The sequence below is a fragment of the Anabrus simplex genome, chromosome 8 (genome assembly GCF_040414725.1).
Source record: "Anabrus simplex isolate iqAnaSimp1 chromosome 8, ASM4041472v1, whole genome shotgun sequence".
Classification (NCBI taxonomy): domain Eukaryota; kingdom Metazoa; phylum Arthropoda; class Insecta; order Orthoptera; family Tettigoniidae; genus Anabrus; species Anabrus simplex.
In genome coordinates this window covers 227,226,425-227,248,869 of record NC_090272.1, presented here as the reverse complement: position 1 = coordinate 227,248,869, position 22,445 = coordinate 227,226,425, and the positions used below count along the sequence as shown (strand labels likewise).

At 38.6% G+C, this 22,445-nt stretch overlaps 1 protein-coding gene across 2 annotated transcripts in view; it reads right to left on the bottom strand.

Moving 5' to 3' along the window:
• LOC136879024 (cyclin-dependent kinase 11B) overlaps window positions 1-22,445 on the bottom strand; it is an 84,266-nt gene that overhangs the window by 5,089 nt on the left and 56,732 nt on the right. For both annotated transcript variants that reach the window (XM_067152745.2, XM_067152746.2), the window contains one exon: window positions 2,564-3,296. In XM_067152745.2, the coding sequence (XP_067008846.1) occupies window positions 2,583-3,296 (714 nt within the window). In that variant the 3' untranslated portion in view covers window positions 2,564-2,582. The remainder of the gene's footprint in view (window positions 1-2,563; window positions 3,297-22,445) is intronic.

Below are 22,445 nucleotides of genomic sequence, written 5' to 3'. Positions count from 1 at the left end.
AATGTTTATAAAATGGAGTCCACTGATTACACTGGTTATTGGCGAATAATAATAATAATAATAATAATAATAATAATAATAATAATAATAATAATAATAATAATAATAATAATAATAATGTTCTCAAAAAAATAGTCAGCATTCTAGAAGATCACAAATATGTAATTCATGAATAATTTTGTAGGAAACAGCAAAGCGTAATGAACAGTGGCATATCTTGTAATGATGTAAACTAAGGGTTACAGTGGGTCTTCGATGATGTAATATTTTATACAATGTTTGTTTTTTCTCTGCTGTTTTAGGCCTTGGTTCCAATGAGATTCTGGTAACTGTCAATGAAAACGTGTCCGATATTTCAGACCTTTCTGATGATGACCATTAACTTTACTAATTAACTACAGAAGTATTCATTCCATACCCTGACAGAGTACAGCAGGCCTCTTCAACGCCCACTCTCTGGCCAGGGAGATTTGGAGCAGTGAAGTGATACCGGTGTGGAGAAGCTGAGGGTGTTGGTGACTGTGGCCTATACTAGGCATTGTCCTGGTATTTGCCTTAGTGCAGGAGAATAGAAAACCATTCTCAGGACAGCCCCTCTTCGTCTACCGAAGACAGAGTCGTGGCTTTCTGCTCTGCTGCACTCACTAATGAGCTCACAATCACAAATTGGGAGGGAAGAGGAAGATGAGAATACAAACAGGACGACATTTGGAACGTTGCCCCAAAAAAGAAAAGCAACAATATCTCTGCATCACGACAGTCTCTGCAAAAAGAACGCTGATCGTCTGTTCGAAATCTTTGAAAATGTGAAACCTCCCCGCTGCCACCTACCACGATGTCATAATCTAAAATGCAAGGTCATGTGTTCCACTTGCAAGATGTTTCTCTGTATGAATGCAAATCGGAACTCCTACAAACTTTTCTATGAGTTATAAATTGCTGTATTTGTTTGATTTGTGTACTTTTACTGTGTTGTTAATTTATTTAACCTAAATCTGTAATAACTTTATATGCAAGTAATTGTTTAATCTATTTATTTTGAAGTATAAATATAGTGAACTGATATTTAACTTCACTGTGTTGTAAAGTAACCAACAGTATTTCAAAGAAATCCCACACTTTTCCATCTTAAACATTAAACTCCACTGTAACCTACAGGTTACGTATGATGCTGGGGCAGTAACTAGCTTCACACTCGATGTCTTTTTTCTTTTTAAAATATGAAACTTGTATGTCTTGCATCTGAAAATTGTATTCATAACACTTTTACTTAAACTGTGGGCCCAAGGAGAAAGGAGAACTTCATAGTTGAAGGTTATATGATGCTGCAGGTTATCATGTAATAATCTCACCGAGAAGAATGCAGAGGATAGGTGTAAAGTTGTTGCATAATTAACAGCAAAATGCTTTCAATAATTGATCATTATGCCTTTGCTGGCAGGACCTAGTGTTTACAGTGCACTATGTCTTCTCATATAGGCTAGAGCAATTTTGTTACTTTCATTGACCTATCTTAGTCTCATCCTTGGCTTTCACAATATGAAAGGGACTGAGGTATGAGCGATGCTTGTAATGTCATTCCTTTTTCAGCCAGTCCCTGCTAAGAATGATGTGAAAATATTGCTCATAGGGTCGGCTGGTGCACGCATTTCAATGTGCTTGACAGACTTGGCAACTTCTGGCTTGGTGAGGAAAGCAACGGAAACTACCTCACTCCTCATTTTCCTAGTATGCCTATTCAGTGATGCCTAGGCCATCTATGACAGCTGATGGCAGAGTTGTTGAGGATCCAACCCGCCTTAGGGCTAAGGACCAAACATACATACAATTTATTTTACTCACTACGGCATGGGACTTACACTATAACACTAAAGCCTATTTACATGATCACGGCCACCAGAACTGGAAAATTTATAATTTATAATGTTCAATAATGGACCAAATATATTGGTATTATAAATTTACTCATTCAGGACAAATATTTCAAGTTCCTTATGGGAATCAACATCTGTATCACCTGATGGCCAAGCAAGCATCAATTTTTGAAAATGAGACAAAGTCTCTCATAGTGCATTGGCACTAACAGGGGGTCCAAGCAGCCTACACAGTGGCCTCCACAGTATGTACTAGTCATGCATCTTGGTAGGTGTGCTATTTACCAACTGACCAACTTAGCACACTGGGGCAGGAATGAGTTAGCTGAAAAATTTATAATGTCCTATAACGGACCAACTATATTGGTATTATAAATTTACTCATACGGGACAAATATTTCAAGTTCCCTATGGGAATCAACATCTCTATCACCCCTAGTAGTACGCATATCACACTTTAAATACCACTGGTCTAGGTCATATTAGTTCTGTTGGAAAGGATCTGAGCTACAGCTACTCCAAGCACTGCAAAGTATGTCTGTAATTGGATGGAGCAGCTTCGATCACAGAGGAAGCACATGTTACAATGAAAGACAGCGGGTGTTGTACTTCCTCTGAAAACAATAATCACCATCACCACCAAGGAAGTATCAAGCTGTATCCTCTAGAAAGAAATCATAGGAACGTACCATGCATATCACAGACCACTCAGAATTTCAGGCTGAAACCCAGACTTGCAGCACTTTGTTCCTTCTCTATGTGAAACCCATCTGCAGACTTCATCTCCTTGCCTGGTTTACGCTGCTCCAGAGCGGCTTTGGACGGTAGCGTGGGGACTGGGGATTCTACGAAGTACTTGTGTTGCAGGGCAACCTCTGCTGTTATCCTGGCAGTTGGATTGTACGTGAGGAACTTATTCATGAGGTCCATTCCAGCATCGGACAGTGCGTGCCCCAGTCTGGTCCACAGCTGGTTGACAGGGAAAGTGGGCAACCCCAACTTCTGGACCATGGGCAAGCTGCTAAATCCTGGCCATGAACTTTCTGTGGGCGTGCCCAAGTCTTTGAATATCCTCGTAACCTGCTCTGCCTCAGTCTTCCCCGGAAACAACGGCTGGAGGGTGATCAACTCGCCGAACACGCATCCCACAGCCCAGATGTCCACATGAGTGGAATACACTTTGGAGGTGAGCAACAGTTCAGGGGAGCGGTACCACAGCGTGACCACCAGCGGTGTGTAGGGCTTCAAGGGAGAACCGTACTCGCGCGCAAGTCCGAAGTCGCCAACCTTGAGCACGCCCCGGTCGTCCAGGAGTAGGTTTGACGTCTTTAGGTCACGGTGCAGGATCCAGTTGTCATGAAGATGAGCTACTGCCAGTAACAACTGCTGCATCAGGCACTTCACTTCACTCTGCAGGAACATCTGCAAACAGAAGACATGAAATACCACCGTAAAGTAATTGCCAGGATTACAATGACAAAATCAATACAGCAAACCATAACACAGGTTCCAGATCATAAAAGGGATAAGAATCTTGGTCGACAACAATATTATCTTCAACGTGAATCAATGTTGCAGATTAGAGGTTCTTGGATGGGCAAAGAGAACAACATGAAAAGGTAATGACTGGGGGTAAGTAACATGCTGAACACTTGTTGGACATGTTGGATAATAAAGAATTAGATGTTGCAAATTTATTCTACAAAGACAAGGGTACAGTATGTATGTTAAATTCGAGAAGGCAAAAGTAAACTATCATCACATGCTCTGAAGTAAAAAAATCTGGCAGAAATACACCAGTCTTCAATATCCAAGGGTTTTTCCTGATACTAACCACTGTCTGACCAGGAGCTAACCAACAAGATGATGACACAATCAAGCCTTGTCATTTCAAAAGATCTGGTAATGAACAAATCATTAAACCACCGAGTGTCAACACATGAACTCTTTTCAACATGCCACCATAATTCCACGTACAATACACAGGTGACATTGTAAAACTGAGATGCAATCACATGCTGATCTGCAAGTGATTGTATGACTATTTGTAGTCAATATTTGTGATAGGAACACTCCTTTTCTCCTTCTGTGTTTGTGCAGACTATCCAGTCTTTATCCTTTTCCTGAAGATCAGTCAAGAAGTGTTGATACTTGCCCTCCTGATGAATCTGGGAAGCACAAAATTAATAATCTTGTTAAGAGCTGAGAAGTACTGGATGTACAAAAACTTGGATTAATAAGGAAAAAATCCAACAACAGTGTATGAAGATGTGAAGGAGGTCCTGTTTTCATGTTTGTCCTTGTCCCTTCTTTTCGTTGTTCCTTCATTCCACACTGACATAGCTTAGTGTTTAGTCTACTAAGTGTTCATATCTTTCTATACATGACTTCATTTGTAATAAGAATTTGAATTGTTTGAGACCATCGTACATGTTGGATAATTACTGCAGCATTCTCACATGTGATATGTTTATACCGGATCAATAACTTCAAGGGCTTTCGTGAAGAACAGCGGGCTGCCAGAGAGAGAATGCAACGATACTGGGCTGCAAGGAAAGCTTCTAACAATGAGTAAACATTGCTTATTGTGGTCTTTAATGACCACAAACATCTAAAAAGTAAAAAGAAATAATAATGTTATTGTTTTTACGTCCCTCTAACTACTTTTGATGATTTTCAGAGACGCAAAGGTGCCGAAATGTTATCCTGCAGGAGTTCTTTTACGTGCCTATAAATCTACATTTCGTTTGGCAAGAAGCCTGGAGTCAACCGCTTTTCTTTGATGCCACGTCTTAAAGAGATTTTCCAGAACATTAATGATAACATATTTCTTTCCTGTTGATGAATCTTTCTTCGCTCTTCCTTTTCTTTTCATACATAATCTTGGAACAAAATGTAAAGTTTGTTATTCACAACAGATTTTGCTGTAATATTGCACTTATCACGAAATAATTGAATTTTGCTTTAAAATGGCCTTATTGCTTTAGTTCACGAACATAATATCCTTATTTTCTTAACCAGAAATATATGATTCGTAAAGATATCGCAAAATTGCTTCAAAATATTTTTTGTTGCATTTATCGTTAATACGAAAAAATCATGCCTCTATCGATGGGTATCAACTCGAAAGATCTACATAAGGGCCCACCCAGAGGCTACACACACCATTAATTAATTAGTGTAGAAAAATGAGTCACCGTCTGATTCTAGCAATCCTTGAAAATTTATCAATATTCAGTGGAATTATATTGATATTACCATACAGTTGTTGTTGGCATCATGTGAAAGCCAGGAGATCTTTTCAGATAGACTGGCTGCCAGAATACTGTAGGGTACTTCAAGGTTATACCTACGGACGTGAGCAACTTCAACAGACTTGTCCCTTCACAACGTTTTCTGGTGCGCAAATTATTAGTGAATTTCCTAGTGCGCAGGCAGTGGGTCACTCTTAACAGAGTTCGGACAGGCCATGGAAAATGCAGGGACTCACTGTACAACTGGAACAGCATAACGTCACCGGAATGCGACTGTGGTGCCCCACAGCAAACCATCGCTCATATCGTTGGCAGCTGCAAGCTACGTGCTTACTGAGGTAGCTGGGCTGACTTCCTTCTACCATCAGAAGCAGTGTTAGAGTGGATGGAAGGGCTGAACATTCTGATATGAAATTGTTTTCTTGTCACTGTAATATATTCAATTGTATACATGTAGATTTTATGCTGTATGCTAAATAAATAAACCATACAGTAAATAAAGAAGAAGTTATCTTCCACACTCGTTGGTCAAGGTCGGATTGAGTTTTATCACAAACTGCGCCCAGCATTCTCACAGAGTCTATTCTTTCCGAAGGCTAGAAGTTTCTCCTTTATTCATCGAGATGCTGGCTGTGAAAGTCGTAGCTGTTCTCTTAATATCAAAGTGTCAAGAGCATTTAAAGATTCAACAAGCCCTGTACTAAAATGAAAATTCACTTGACTTAATCTAAAACAACATGAGTCAGAAGTGTAAATCAGGATGCCTTGAAATGACAAGAAATTAGCAGCCAGCTTAATTCATGATTTCATAATTTCAATTGGGACAATAACTATCACGGTAAGTTTAACTCATTAAATAATACAAAATTTGAGAAATCAAGTTTGTAGGGAAAGAAATTCAAAACTCAATAAAAGAATTTGTCTTATAAAATAATGAGCAAAATATTGAAGAAAGAGACCAAAAGACTATGAACAGACAGAGAAAATGTGGCAGTTAACTGACAGATTTGATTTCTGAAAATGAATGAAAACCTACAACCTGTTTTCCAGTCCTTGACCAGGTCAGGGATGTAATGAATGAACTAGTTATAGGCTATTATTACAATGGGGTCGCCACTCCCAAGCTGATTATTAATGATTGATAAATGGTATGAAATGAGAATGAAGAGTGTTGCTGGAATGAAAGATGACAGGGAAAACTGGAGTACCCGGAGAAAAACTTGTCCCGCCTCCGCTTTGTCCAGCACAAATCTCACATGGAATGACCGGGATTTGAACCATACTATCCAGCGGTGAGAGGCTGATGCTCTGCCGTCTGAACCACGGAGGCTACATTTAATTTCTATCCTGTGAAAATATTTTGTGCAAAGCAGTCGCGATTCAACAAAGAACTTTCTACTTTGGAGTTGAAAGTAATAATAAAGGTCTCAATTAGTGCAACTGCTTCAAAAACTTTGAATACATTCTACTAGAAAAACTCATAGCTCAGGTTCTTAAAACTTAACTAACAGTATAAACATACCCATAAGCTTCTAGTTAGCAAAAGTTGGTTTGAATCCTACATTCAACACCAAGAACATAATATGTTTTATGTGATTTTTCATTTTTACACCATAAATGGCAGGCCTGTACTTCAATTCAGGCCCCTGTCAACACCAACACAGTCCTAAGCCTATCCTATACCAACAATGCATTTAAAAAAAATAGAAATAAATGAATTACAATTAAAACAATGAAAGAATACTGGAAGAAAAGGAAAGAACAACTAAGGAGGAACAATTGAAATTGTAACGTGGTCCTTAGAAGGCCGGAACGCAAGAAGAAGAAGAAGAAGAAGAAGAAGAAGAAGAAGAAGAAGAAGAAGAAGAAGAATTACAATTAATTGTTTTTTCAGTCCTAGGCCTCAAGATTCATGAATCTCATTCAGTTCTACAAATGTAAGTATTAGTCAGAAAGCCAGCTAGTAAAGAGGTGCAAAATAATGGGAGGAAGTAGTGGAAGTGACTAATGCATGTAGTCCATTGGATTGACATCCTGGGATAAATTTGCAGTCAGGGCAGTATGTGAACACAAAATAAAGACTATAAACACAAAATCCTGTCAACAGGCTAGGAAGGAATAGAAACAAACATGGAAGGACGTGCTTGAAATGCCGCTAAAAGTAAATCACAAACCTTTCTACAAATATATCTTTTTGCTAGTTGCTTTACGTCGCACCGACACAGATAGGTCTTATGGCGACGATGGGACAGGGAAGGGCTAGGAGTGGGAAGGAAGCGGCCGTGGCCTTAATTAAGGTACAGCCCCAGCATTTGCCTGGTGTGAAAATGGGAAACCACGGAAAATCATTTTCAGGGCTGCCGACAATGGGGTTCGAACCTACTATCTCCCGAATACTGGATACTGGTCGCACTTAAGCGACTGCAGCTATCGAGCTCGGTACAAATATATCAAACTGAGTGGGGAGTAAATGAAAGTGGTGGTGGTGATTATTGTTTTAAGGGGAAGTACAACTAGGCAACCATCCTATATATAACACTAATCACAGAGAAAAAAATGGAAGGGATCCAACGCTTTGAAAAAAAAGCAAACAATATTTACTTTATTGGAATGTGATAGTAGGGAAGATGCGATTGTCCTCAAACAGCAAGGACTGTCCTTGTATACAAGTAAATCATTAATACATAATGCCCTATTACTATCTGCTCACTTATTAGCAGTCATTGAATGCATTTTAGATAAGCAAATAAACAGTTTGTCTCATTCAACAAATATCAGTGGTTTCACTGCGTCACCTTCCTCCCTACAGCAAGCAGTGTGCCATAAAGCAAGTACCAAAAAAAGTGATGTTTCAATAGCGTTGCTCGACATTTTGAATGTTTTACACAAATTGGACATAATCGTCTCAGAAACTCGTGCATCTTATAGCCTCGCTTCAAGAGAACAATATCACAAGAATAGAAATAAATCACTAGACTAATACTATCAAATTAGAAATGGACGTCATGCAGGTTCACAGCTTTCTTCAAATCTTTACAACTTAGCAACTGATCATATTCTGGGCGCGCTATGTGAAAATCTTGTTGCCTTGGCATTTGGGTTTCAAACTTGGGTTTGACAATGATACTGTCTTAAATGGGAAGAGCAAGGAATTTGTGATTGAGATAAAAAGAATGACAATCCACAGCTTCAAGGAAATCAGGATTGATCTGAATCCCAGTAAGACTGTGGCAATAAATGTCAGCGGGCAACTCACGAAGAGTACCCTTTGTATCGAGCCACTATTTATTTATTTTTTGATACGTTCGATATCATCTCAAGAGATAATTCAATACCTTGGTATTAACTTCACGGATACAGTAACATTCAGTCCCCTAGTCAACCCCATGAGACCTTCAGATTAAACTTGATATGCACCAGCACCATCACTAATTCTTCACCCCAGCTGAAAATTCTATATTCTCAATGCTCAGTATGTCCATCTCCTGTACACTTTTCAGACAATCCCTATGCAATAAATTCCCCATAAGCTCTTTGAAGATGCTGAAAAGATAAAAAATACACTTAAAGAGATCTTAAGTCTGCCTATTGACACCCTTAACACCATGATTTACATCCATAGAAAAATTAAGAGTCTTGGTATTTTCAGAGCAAGACATCTAAAAAGAGCACCTTATGTTAACAACATAAGAAAGTTTGACGAGTGGGGTATCCAATGTGTTCAGAATCTTGGCCTCGCAGATGATGAAAATGGTGAGCCCAACTTAGCACACTGGGGTAAAACGCTGGCAACTAGGAATGAGTTAGCTGGAAAAGTTATAATGTCCAATAACGGACCAACTATATTGGCATTATAAATTTATTCATTCAGAACAAATATTTCAGGTTCGCCATAGGAATCAACAGCCATATCATCTGTATTCATTATTGATCCAATAAATAATAAAATTTGAATCTCACGCCAACCAGCTCATGGAAGTGGATGAAGAGGAAAAAAGAGTGTACAATCCAACCATTTTCTATTACCTCGAGAAGACTGAAGTCATCAAACACATGGTTGGCACAAGGGGAACCATAACATCTTTCTTTAAAAGCACCATTTGAAGGTTATGTATTCATGATGGTATTATGAATAAAGTAGCTCTTGCAGCCCTTAAAAGACCTATTGCAATACTAAAGACATCACCTTTACAAAGCAAAAAATTAAATGTATCCTTCTAATTCAATACAAAACATAATTCCATCATTAGATGGAGCAATAAAATTCAAACTGTTTTGACTCATTTGAGCCATGTTCAGTGAAATAACGGGGGGGGGGGTTAAAGTAATCTACATAATATAAGCTAAAATGTGCTAAAAACATAATAAATGAACATGTGAAAAACAAAAGAGACAGATGGAAATAAAAACAATAACAATATACAATATTTACATCACTAGATGGAGCAATAAATAACTCGCCGAGACAAATTCAGTGAACAAAGGGCTAATATAAAGTTTCAGTCAACTCAAACCAGGTGAAGATCGGTGAGGACTACAAGTACGATGTTTCCAGCAGACCACAAACCTTCAGTGCAAAACCTTTTAATAATGTAGTGGTTTCTCAACTAAACTGATAGCACAACAAATGAGAAAAACATCGCAAGTTTAATCCTCGAACATCATTCATTTCAAATAGGACATCTAAACTTAGAAAAATAACTTAGCACTAAATACTGTTAATAAAAACTGGGAACTAACGAGATTTTTAACCAAATCTTACAGATGTTTAGAACATTAGTATGACTTGGACATCCGTAAATTGTGATCAATGTCTAGTCCATCACAGCTATATTTTAATTGTTAATTCTTTTTAATTATGTGTTAACTATTTTGGTAATATTTTATTGGTGTAAAACAATTTTAATGAACAAATTAATTATAAGAAGTTTCAATGTAAAGACTTAACCTTGAGATATATGTTCAAATAAGGCTGAAGATGCTCAAAATAATGAGCAAAACATGCCCCTGTTAGTGTTGTATTGTAACAAAATGTCCTTCTAGAGACAACAAACATTTTTATGTAATGAATTAGGTGGAAAACAAAACAAGAATTGTAACAATTAGTATTAAGTTCAATACGGATAAAAAACATAAAAATAATTTTATGCAACCCTCATCTTAATCGCTACAGTATCAGATAATGCTTCACCTATTTTAATTCTGTGAGTTATATTTTCTAGAAATATAGCCACCCATTCAGGGCAACTCAGTAGATGATAACAAGCTCCGTTTGCGCCTCAAACCTGATACCAACCCAAAATACAACAGACCCACCAACAAACAGCCCCCTCTCTGAGATATTGCAGGATAGATATCACTCTCCAGTCCTTCTCCATATTCTCCCTCTCATCAGGTGACTGAAGACAAGATCGTGATTGACCTGTGAAGCACAGCACTATCCACAGTCCAGTTCTGGTATTGACGTACAAACTGTAATTGTGCTGTTTGGAGTTGGAGTAAGCTACATATCAGTGGCGGGTCTTCTTGACCTCAAATTAGCTCCAGAAGACATCGTCCTCACACTCATCGCTGATTTTCTTACTGCCTCTAGATGATTTCTGGCCTGGGCTGTGGCAGTACATCGATCCAGCAAAACCTAAAGGACCAGAAAACTGTTCATCCCTGACAGTTGTACACCTTGTCCGACAGCCTGATCAAAGATATCTCTGATAGGTACCAAGTTCATGGAATTGTCTCAGAGCACGTTGATCAATATTGAATGAGGCACCAATCATATTAGCGACAAAACAAACGCTTTGTGCTTTCTCCGTTATTAAGCTGATAAGTCTCGCACTGACTAAGGGGCATCTTTACTCAACAAATGTGATAGGAAAACTAAATAAATTATATTTTGTGAACTAAAATTATACCACATATTGATAATCTATCAATAGCTTCCGGTACAGTATTGTAAAAGATTTTAAAACTTTAAGGGGAGTATGAATGGCCTATCCCCCTACCATAATGTTAAAGTTGCTAACTTAATGACCCACTTTCTCAAGAACTACTTGATGAAAGATAATGAAATGTTTTAAGATTATTTATACGTGCTTTATGTATATACTCCTCTATTTTCATTGAAGTACATATTTTAGATGTTGGGATATAAATTTTTTTCTCTGTTATATTTTTTTACACCTTCTTTTTGCCATGGTTCATGGTGTGGGTTACTGTAGTCACGTCCTAGTTCGTGAACCATGGCAAATGGCTGAGTGGCCTAGTAAGTGGGCCTGAGAGTCGGGATACCAATTGCTATGGAATGGGAGTGGGCATCTCGGACATATTCTGAGTCATGGCCATCCTTATGCTCAGGCGGCTAGGACTATACAATTCACCGGTGGTCCATAACCCGTTAGAGGAGACATCCTCACCTGGACTATGTGCAAGTAGGGTAGCATCCTGCTTCATGAATTTACCGAGCTCAGAACATTTTAAGCAAGCCTCGGACCTATGGGAGTAACTGAGTCCCACTCCCATATGAGAGGCGAGGGACTCCTTGGAAACAACTTGGCGAACGAAATGGAATTCGATGGGGAGCTATTAATATTAATGGGGCTCATGGAAGAAAGAAAGTAGACCTGGCTGAGTCAGCAAAGAGGATGCATCTGGATATGGTAGGACTAAGTGATATTCGGGTAAGGGGAGATAACGAGGAAGAGATAAGAGATTATAAAGTGTATTTGACGGGTGTTAGAAAGGGAAGGGCAGAGTCTGGGGTAGGGCTATTTATCAGGAATACCATTGCACGCAACATAGTTTTTGTTAGGCACGTAAATGAGCGAATGATGTGGGTAGATTTGTCATTTGGAGGAATTAGGACTAGAATTGTCTCAGTGTATTCACCATGTGAAGGTGCAGATCAGGATGAAGTTACAAGTTTTATGAAGCATTGAGTGACATCGTGGTCAGGGTCAACAGCAAGGATAGAATAGTGCTAATGGGCGATATCAATGAGAGTTGGGAATAGAACTGAAGGATACAAAAGCGTGATTGGTAAATGTGGGGAAGATATGGAAGCTAATGGGAATGGGAAGCGTTTGTTGGACTTCTGTGCTAGTATGGGTTTAGCAGTTACGAATATATTCTTCAAGCATAAGGTTATTCACCACTACACATGGGAGGCTAGGGGTACCAGATCCATAATAGACTATATCTTAACCAACTTCGAATTCAGGAAATCTGTTAGGAATGTACAAGTTTTCTGGGGATTTTTCGATGATACAGACCACTATCTGATCTATAGTGAACTAAGTATCTCTAGGCCTAGGGTAGAGAAAGTGAAATCTGTCTGCAAACTAATAAGGGTGGAAAATCTACAGAACGAGGAAATTAGACAGAAGTACATGGATATGATCAGTGAGAAGTTTCGAACAGTAGACAGTAAGCAGGTTCAGAATATAGAAAGTGAATGGGTGGCATACAGGGATGCTGGACTAGAAACAGCAAGGGAATGCCTAAGGAACAACTGTGTGTAAAGATGGGAAAAGGCAAACATCTTGGTGGAATGATGAAGTGAGAGCAGCTTGTAAACGTAGAAAGAAGGCTTATCAGCAATGGCTCCAAACAAGGGCCGAGGCAGACAGGAATTTGTACATAGATGAAAGAAACAGAGCGAAACAAACAGTTGTTGAATCCAAAAAGAATTCGTGGGAAGATTTTGGTTATAACCTGGAAAGGCTAGATCAAGCAGCAGGGAAACCTTTCTGGACAGTAATAAAGAATCTTAGGAAGGGAGGGAAAAAGGAAATGAAAAGTGTTTTGAGTAATTCAGCTGAACTCATAATAGATCCCAGAGAATCACTGGAAAGGTGGAGGGAATATTTTGAACATCTTCTCAATGTAAAAGGAAATCATCCTGGTGGTGTTGCAAACAGCCAAGCTCATGGGGAGGAGGAAAATGATGTTGGTGCAATTATGCTTGAGGAAGTGGAAAGAATAGTAAATAAACTCCAGTGTCAAAAAGCAGCAGGAATAGATGAAATGAGACCTGAAATGGTGAAATATAGTGGGAAGGCAGGGATGAAATGGCTTCATAGAGTAGTAAAATTAGCATGGAGTGTTGGTAAGGTACCTTCAGATTGGACAAAAGCAGTAATTGCACCTATCTATAAGCAAGGGAACAGGAAGGATTGCAACAACTATCGAGGTATCTCATTGATTAGTATACCAGGCAAAGTATTCACTGGCATCTTGGAAGGAAGAGTACGATCAGTCGTTGAGAGGAAGTTGGATGAAAACCAGTGTGATTTCAGACCACAAAGAGGCTGTCAGGATCAGATTTTCAGTATGTGCCAGGTAATTGAAAAATGCTATGAGAGGAATAGGCAGTTGTGTTTATGTTTCGTAGATCTAGAGAAAGCATATGACAGGGTACCGAGGGAAAAGATGTTCGCCATACTGGGGGACTATGGAATTAAAGGTAGATTATTAAAATCAGAGGTATTTATGTTGAGAATTGATGGTAGAATGAGTTCTTGGTGCAGGGTACTTACAGGGGTTAGACAAGGCTGTAATCTTTCACCTTTGTTGTTCGTAGTTTACATGGATCATCTGCTGAAAGGTATAAAATGGCAGGGAGGGATTCAGTTAGGTGGAAATGTAGTAAGCAGTCTGGCCTATGCTGATGACTTGGTCTTAATGGCAAATTGTGCCGAAAGACTGCAGTCTAATATCTTGGAACTTGAAAATAGGTGCAATGAGTATGGTATGAAAATTAGCCTCTCGAAGACTAAATTGATGTCAGTAGGTAAGAAATTCAACAGAATTGAATGTCAGATTGATGATACAAAGCTAGAACAGGTCGATAATTTCAATTTAGGTATTTAGGTTGTGTGTTCTCCCAGGATGGTAATATAGTAAGTGAGGTTGAATCAAGGTGTCGTAAAGCTAATGCAGTGAGCTCGCAGTTGCGATCAGCAGTATTCTGTAAGAAGGAAGTCAGCTCCCAGACGAAACTATCTTTACATCGGTCTGTTTTCAGACCAACTTTGCTTTACGGGAGCGAAAGCTGGGTGGACTCAGGATATCTTATTCATAAGTTAGAAGTAACAGACAAGAAAGTAGCAAGAATGATTGCTGGTACAAACAGGTGGGAACAATGGCAGGAGGGTACTCGGAATGAGAAGATAAAGGCCAATTTAGGAATGAACTCGATGGATGAAGCTGTACGTATAAACCGGCTTCGGTGGCGGGGTCATGTGAGGTGAATGGAGGAGGATAGGTTACCTAGGAGAATAATGGACTCTGTTATGAAGGGTAAGAGAAGTAGAGGTAGACCAAGACGATGATGGTTAGACTCAGTTTCTAACGATTAAAAGATAAGAGGTAAAGAACTAAATGAGGCCACAACACTAGTTGTAAATCGAGGATTGTGGTGACGTTTAGTAAATTCACAGAGGCTTGCAGACAACGCTGAAAGGCATAACAGTCTATAATGATAATGTATGTATGTATGTATTCTTTTTGTCTAATGTTTGCAAATTTTTCTTCAAATATACAAGTTATCTCTATGATTCTAGAGGTATGGTATTACAAGAGTATTATACATGAACAGTGAAAACATCAAGAGTCTATCTCCTCTAGATCCGGAGATAATGGGTCATTTGTCTGAAAACTTTTTTTCAGAAATTGCAATTAAAAATTAATTTAGATAGTAACTCATTTTTCAATGGAAACAACAGTAAAAAATCACCAACTGTGTAGTCTTCATCATCTCCTACAATGTCCGAGTGTATCCTCTTCTTCCTCTGTGAAGATCTTGCTTCCTTGGACATTTTTAGGCCTGTAGATATGCCTTGTCGACTCGCTCCTTGTCCAGTTCCTTCAGTATGGCTCGTGTATTCCAACTAGTCTTCACATCCAGCTCCTCCAAGACTTTCAGTCTACCAGTATTGCCATCATTAAATGTGACAGCGGCATCACACACACCAAGCTTCAATGTATGGTAGCCCAAAAATACATTTTTAGGTACTCTTGTCCAGACTACATCATTGAATGACTCATTCATATTTGTGTTTTCCCTGTCAGAATTTCTTCAGTAGATCTGGATTTGCCAAATCTCTTTAAACTGGATTTATAGCCAACATAACAGCCTCAGGTATAGATTTCTTGTGGGTAAACTTATCTAAAGTTCCAGCTGCCTCAGTTTTTTTGTATTTACACCACTCGCCAGAACAAAGATTGTGGATTGGCTTGTCATCTGCTGATGTTTTATGGAAAAAGGGTGCCCACACAGCCTTTTTCATATCATCTAGGTTAGTTTCATTGCTTCTGCTCGCTTGACCATAGTATTCTGATAGTTGATTTATGGCATTGTATAGCAGACGAACCCTTTTGCTCTTGTCATTACCGAGCTCGATAGCTGCAGCCGCTTAAGTGCGGCCAGTATCCAGTATTCGGGAGATAGTAGGTTCGAACCCCACTATCGGCAGCCCTGAAAATGGTTTTCTGTAGTTTCCCATTTTCACACCAGGCAAATGCTGGGGCTGTACCTTAATTAAGGCCACGGCCGCTTCCTTCCCACTCCTAGCCCTTCCTTGTCCCATCATCGCCGTAAGACCTATCTGTGTCAGTGCGATGTAAAGCAACTAGCTAGCTCTTGTCATGATAAAAAATGTACTCAAGATCAATAACAGATCAACACAAAGAATGAAATAAATATGCACGTTATACCAAGAATATTATTACAAGATATTAGAATCATTCCGTATTGACGGTTTTCACTTTACAAAGGTGAGAAATGAGAGTATCCTCCTAATTCAATACAATAAATATTCCGTCATTAGACGGAGTAAACAAATTCAAACATATTTCGGCTCGTTTGAGCCATCTTCAGTGAAAAATGAGGGGAGTTTGAAATAATTTACATAATATAAGTTGAAAAAATACTAAAAAACATAATGTAGGAGCAAATAAAAAAACAAACAAAAGAGAGCCTAGACGGAAACAAAATTACCACAAATATACAATATTTACATCAATATGCGGAGAAAAAACAACTCACTGCGACGAAAATCAGTGAAAAGGTGTTAATTTAAAATAATAATTGAAACTAAAAACTGTGTTAAGCTAAGAAAACAAAGGAATGAAAAAATAAATGATGCAGATGGAAATGAACAATAGTAGCACATGGTGAGGGGGTGGACCTCATAGTTTACAAAATATTGTTTAGTAACAATAACAAAACAGGTTGAAATCACTGTCAAAAATCATCCTTGTAGAAACCCATCACATTAAATTGGTCAGGAGGGGAGCGGGAGCAAACATTTTTGAGAAACCAAGCCTGATATGACGTGCAGACGAAAAGCCTGTGACAAGGAAAAAACACCAATGAAATTTAAAGCTTTAGAAACAGAAGCATTCTCAATATATTCTCAATCTAGCGGTCTAGTGGAAACTGTCAGATAAGAACTTCATTGACGGTTTCCGCTAGATCACTCACAGTTTATTATGCATCTGTCTCCTACCTAACACAGCTTCTCAATTTTATATCGCGGCCCTTCCGACCCTTTATAATAAGGCAAGACACCAGCCAACATTATGAAACAATAATCAAGAAAGGGACCGCTAGATTGAGAATATATTGAGAATGCTGCTGTTTCTAAAGCTTTAAATTTCATTGGTGTTTTTTCCTTGTCACAGGCTTTTCGCCTGCACGTTATATCAGGCTTGGTTTCTCAAAAATGTTTGCTCCTGCTCCCCTCCTGACCAATTTAGTGATGGGTTTCTACAAGGATGATTTTCGACAGTGATTTCAACTGTTTTGTTATTGTTACTAAACAATATTTTGTAAACTATGAGGTCCACCCCCTCACCATGTGCTACTATTGTTCATTTCCATCTGCATCATTTATTTTTTCATTCCTTTGTTTTCTTAGCTTAACACAGTTTTTAGTTTGAATTATTATTTTAAATTAACACCTTTTCACTGATTTTTGTCGCAGTGAGTTGTTTTTTGCTCTGCATATTGATGTAAATATTGTATATTTGTGGTAATTTTGTTTCCGTCTAGGCTCTCTTATGTTTGTTTTTTCATTTGCTCCTACAGTATGTTTTTTAGCATTTTTTCAACTTATATTATGTAAATTATTTCAAACTCCCCTCATTTTTCACTGAAGATGGCTCAAACGAGCCGAAACATGTTTGAATTTGTTTACTCTGTCTAATGACGGAATATTTATTGTATTGAATTATGAGGATACTCTCATTTTTCATCTTTGTAAAGTAAATACCAAGAATATAGCACACACAACGTAAACAAAAACACAATTGTTATGCCAGTCCCAACAACTTATGCAGCAATTTTTCCACTAGAATTTAAATCAAACCACAGCCTTCTAAACCTAACGGTTCTTGAGATAATAAGTGTTTACTGAAAAATGGTTTATGAAATCCTGAAAATGCTCTGTGCAACTAATTAAATTAAATATACTTCTAATCAAGCAAATTTAAGAAATCACACACCAAATTAATCAGCAAATTCCAAATAATGTTTTGGCATAAAATTCAAAAATTATGATTTTCCAACAAAATGGTCATTTATAACTCCCCTTAAAGGTAAACTTTAATAGTAACAGGTAGGGACTCTCTTAGAGGCAGCCCTGCCTAGGGAGTGGCACGCCTGCCTATGTGAGTCCCAGAGCACACTGACTCGGTGTGTAACATCTGGTAAAGGTTCCCAGCTCAGGGTAACGAGTTAAGACCACAATGGCAGCAAAAGCAGAGAATATGATTTGGTACGGTGGAGCTGGCGGAGGAGGCAACCCATTCCTCTGGGGGTAGTACAGATGGAACCCACTGCCTTGTGGGATGAGGAGGGATCCTCAAAGGCTACGGGAGTAAACCTCAAAAAGAAAATCCTCAATTACGTTAGGCCTAGCAAGCCAGTAAAAGAGCTTATTTGTAGTTGCTTTCAAAACACATAAGAGCCTCGGAACACATTTATCAACTAAATTAAGACACCAGCATGAGCAGACTCATGTCAGGGGTGATAATTTATGGCCTGACGATAGACAGTGTCTTGCATAATTGTAAAAATCCCGGAGGAGACTAATACGGATTGGGACTATCAACTTACTCAGTCTCACAGGAAAATGTGAAGAACTAGTAGACCTCATGGAAAGGAGGAAATTAATGATACTGGGGCTGAGTGAAACCAAACGGGGAGGGAAACGAATGAAGAAATTAAGAAAACAGTATACACTGTACTGAAATGGAAATGACAAAGAGATGAGGAATGGTGTTGGTTTCATCATAAGTAAAGATCTAGAAAGAGTTGCTGACATTCAGTATGTTAGTGAGAGAATAATAAAGATGACTGTGCATTTAGGGAAAGAAAAACTTTGGTACAGGTGTATGCACCTCAAACTGGATGTTGTTAAGGGGATACGAACCAGTTTCTTGATGATTGGGAAGAAGTTGTTAGTAAAGAGAGAGTAATCATTATAGGAGATCTGAATGCACAGATTGGGACAGATAGAACAGGATATGAGAACGTAATGGGACATTGTGGATATGGTGGGAGAAACATAGAAGGTAAACATCTCCTTGACTTCTGTATGAGGAATGGGTTGGAGGTGAAAAATAGTTGGTTCAAGAAGAGAAAGAGCCATAAGATAACACGATACAGCTGGGATGAACTTTAAAAAAAAACTGTAATTGATTATGTCATCTCAGATGAAGAAAGGAGCAGAATGGTAACAGATGTCATAGTAATACCCAGCGAGAGTCTTGACAATGACCACCGTCTATTAATAGCGGACCTGAGAAACTTCCATGTGCCAAAAGTACAGAACAGGAAAATGCAAAAATCAAAGTATGGGAACTCCAGAAAACAGATAAGAGAACTGAGTATCAGAACCGGATAAAAACCCTGTTATCAAGAAATGAAAGGAAAAATGGAGGGGCAGATTGATCCAGAAATACATTGGTTAAGGAAACAACTATAGTCTGTGGAAAGACAAGCATGAAAATAAGGGAGAAGGAAACACCTTGGTGGAATTAAAGAGTGAGAGCAGCAATCAGGGAAAGAAATCTCTTGCGGAAAGAAAGGGATCGGGAGAAAAACAAACCAGATCTTACTAGAGACGAGGCATAGATCAGAAACCTCGAACAATTATACTGAAACAAGAAACTGGGTGTTAAAAGAATATTTACAGAAGAAAAGACCAGGGCATGGAATATATTCACTCAGAAACTGGAGGAAAACAGCAGATGCAACAAGAAGCTACTGTATAGTATTATCAGAGGTAAAATGAAACCAATGAATACCATAAAGGCACTTGAAGATGAAAATGGAAATCTGGTTAGGACAGAAAGTGACATGAGAGAAGTCCTGAAGAACCATTTTGACCACCTACTCAATAGACCAGTGCAAGAACAAAATACAGAACCGGAAATCCAAGCCTACAATGAGGAACCTTCCATCACCTGGACAGAAACTGAGACAGCCTTAAAATCTATGCCTAAAGGAAATCTTCAGGTGCAGATGAAGTGAATGCAGACATGATAAAGGCAGCAGGCATCCAGAGTATACAATGGCTGCACAGAGTACTAAATGCCGTATGGACAGACAACAAAATACCTGTAGATTGGAGCAAGGGCATTATAATTCCCATTTAAAAAAGGCAGCAGATGGAAACCCACCAAATAGAGGAATAATACTGCTGTCTCATGGGCTAAAAATAGAAATAGAAAGGAGATTGCAAACCATCACTGAACCACAGTTAGAGGAGGAGCAAAACAGTTGGAAATTTGAGTTCAGGATGGCAAAGGAAGACCCTCGGCATCCCTCAGGGGTCGGTTCTTGGACCACTGCTATTTATCATCCAAATTAATGATATATCAAAAGCTCTTAAATTCTGCAAATTGCAAGTGTACGCGGATGATATACAGATTTACTATCATTCAAAACCGAGTGATATTGATACTGCAATTACTAAAATAAATTCTGACCAACATCTTAGTGACTATGCAAATAAAAACAGTTTATTAATGAATCCAAATAAGACTCAAGTTATTATTATCGGTACCAGTAAAAACCTTTATTCCCTCAAGCAACAGAACATCCCCCCAATAATTTTAAACAATAAAATCATACCCTACTCTACTTCAGTGACCAACTTAGGAATTATCATGACTGAGACTCTAAACTGGACTCAACAGGTGATAAGCACATGCAATAAAGTACATAAAAGCTTATATCCCCTGAAACGGTTCGCTAATATATTCTCTGTTCGACTTAAAGTACAAATAATTCGCTCTCTTATACTACCTATATTTGACTACTGTGACACTGTGTTGACTGGAATAACCTGGGACAGTAACAAGAAACTGGACCGGAGCCTGAACAGCTGCATAAGATATATCTTTAATCTGCGATATGATGCTCATATATCACCTTATTATAAGGAGCTGCCGTGGCTTCGAGTGCACCAGCGCTGTGAACTTCACATGCTATCGCTTCTGCACAAAGTTCTTTCCACTAATACTCCCGACTATCTGTCTTCATCTTTTTCTTACCTCTCGTCCTATCATGAACACAATACAAGATCTGGTTCCTCTCTTGCCATACCTATAAACCGTACTGCTGTGTACAACCGCTCCTTCATAATCTCTGTGTCTAGGTCATGGAATTCGCTACCTGCGAACATTAGAGAAAATCCTTCGCATCGCAAGTTTAAAGTGGCTTGCCGGGAGCATTTGCTGGGTAGATCCCGCTGACTTGCTGGATAATTGTTGAGTGAATGAAGGAATGAATGGGATGAATGAATGGATTACTGCAGTTACATAATTTAAGTGTACGTTATTTTGTGTATTTTAAAATTAAGGATTCTTTCATTATTATTATTATTATTATTATTATTATTATTATTATTATTATTGCTATTAGTATTATTTGTTTTATTTGTATTCGAAATTATATGTTATGTATATGTATACTCATCTAGTGGTTAAGTGTAAGAGAGGGCCTTGAGCCCTAACTTCGCCACCAATAAAGGCATTATCTATCTATCTATTTATCTATCTATGGATTCAGAAATAACAGATCAACAATGGATCTAATTTTTTTGCAGCCGCATGCTGATGAAAAAGTATTCGGAGAAAGTCAACAACCTGGTCTTGTATTCCTGGATATAGAAAAGGCCTATGATAGTGTTATAAGAGATAAGATCTGGGAGTGCCTGAGGAAAAGAAATGTGCCTGAAGAACTGGTAAGGAAAATTCAGATGATGTACAAAGACTGTACTAGCTGTGTACAAATTGGGGAAGGTCGATCATCATGGTTTGAGACCAAGAGTGGAGTTCAGCAAGGAAGTGCATTGTCCCCACTACTGTTTATCACTCTTATGGACAATATAATAAAGAACGCCAAGGGAAAGTTAGGTGAACTGAATGCAGTGGCCTTTGCTGATATCATGATTTGGGGTGAAAGAGAAGAGGAAGTACAAACCAGACTCATATGGAAATTCCAGTTCCAGGAATATAACCTCAACATCAGTGAGACCAAGACAGTGGTGATGGCAGTCAACAGAGAAGGGTGTCCAACAAGTGTGAAACTAGGAGACCACCAGCTAGAGTGTGTGGATAGTTTTCCTTGCCTTGGAAGTGAAATCTTCAGTGATAATTTGGTCGGAAAGGAAATTACAAACAGAGTGCAGAAGGGATCAGAATTCTACCAACAAGTAAGAACACTTTTATGGGATGACATGATTCCAAAATCAGCCGAACTGATGATATTTAACAACTATTTCATACTAGTATTGACGTATGATATTGATTTGTTAAAAATGAAGCCATGTTTTCCAGTGTTGACTTAGTTAAATGTAGCAAAGGCTTTTCAGTCTGTCAAACACATAGCAAATACAATGTAAATTAAAACACTAAAAGCATATCTGTAAAATACACACTAACATGATATTGAAGCGTGCACCCTCACAAAAAGAGATTCATCAAGACTGCATCAGAGATGAAATTTCTTAGATCCACCATCCAGAAGACCAAGATGGATAAGTTAAGAAATGAGGAGGTGAGGAAAGAAGCCGGAATAAAGACATCCCTATTAGACCGAATCAGCACATTCAAACTATGGCAGTATGGGCATGTGATGAGGATGGAGCCTACAAGAACAGCCAGAATAAATTTGGAAAGACAGGTGGAGGGGAAAAGACCTGCAGGAAGACCTAAAACCCGATGGATGGACATGATGAAGGTTGATCTAGTTACCAGAGGTTGGACAGTGGATGATGTTCTTCATGACAAGTTGTATATGGACAGG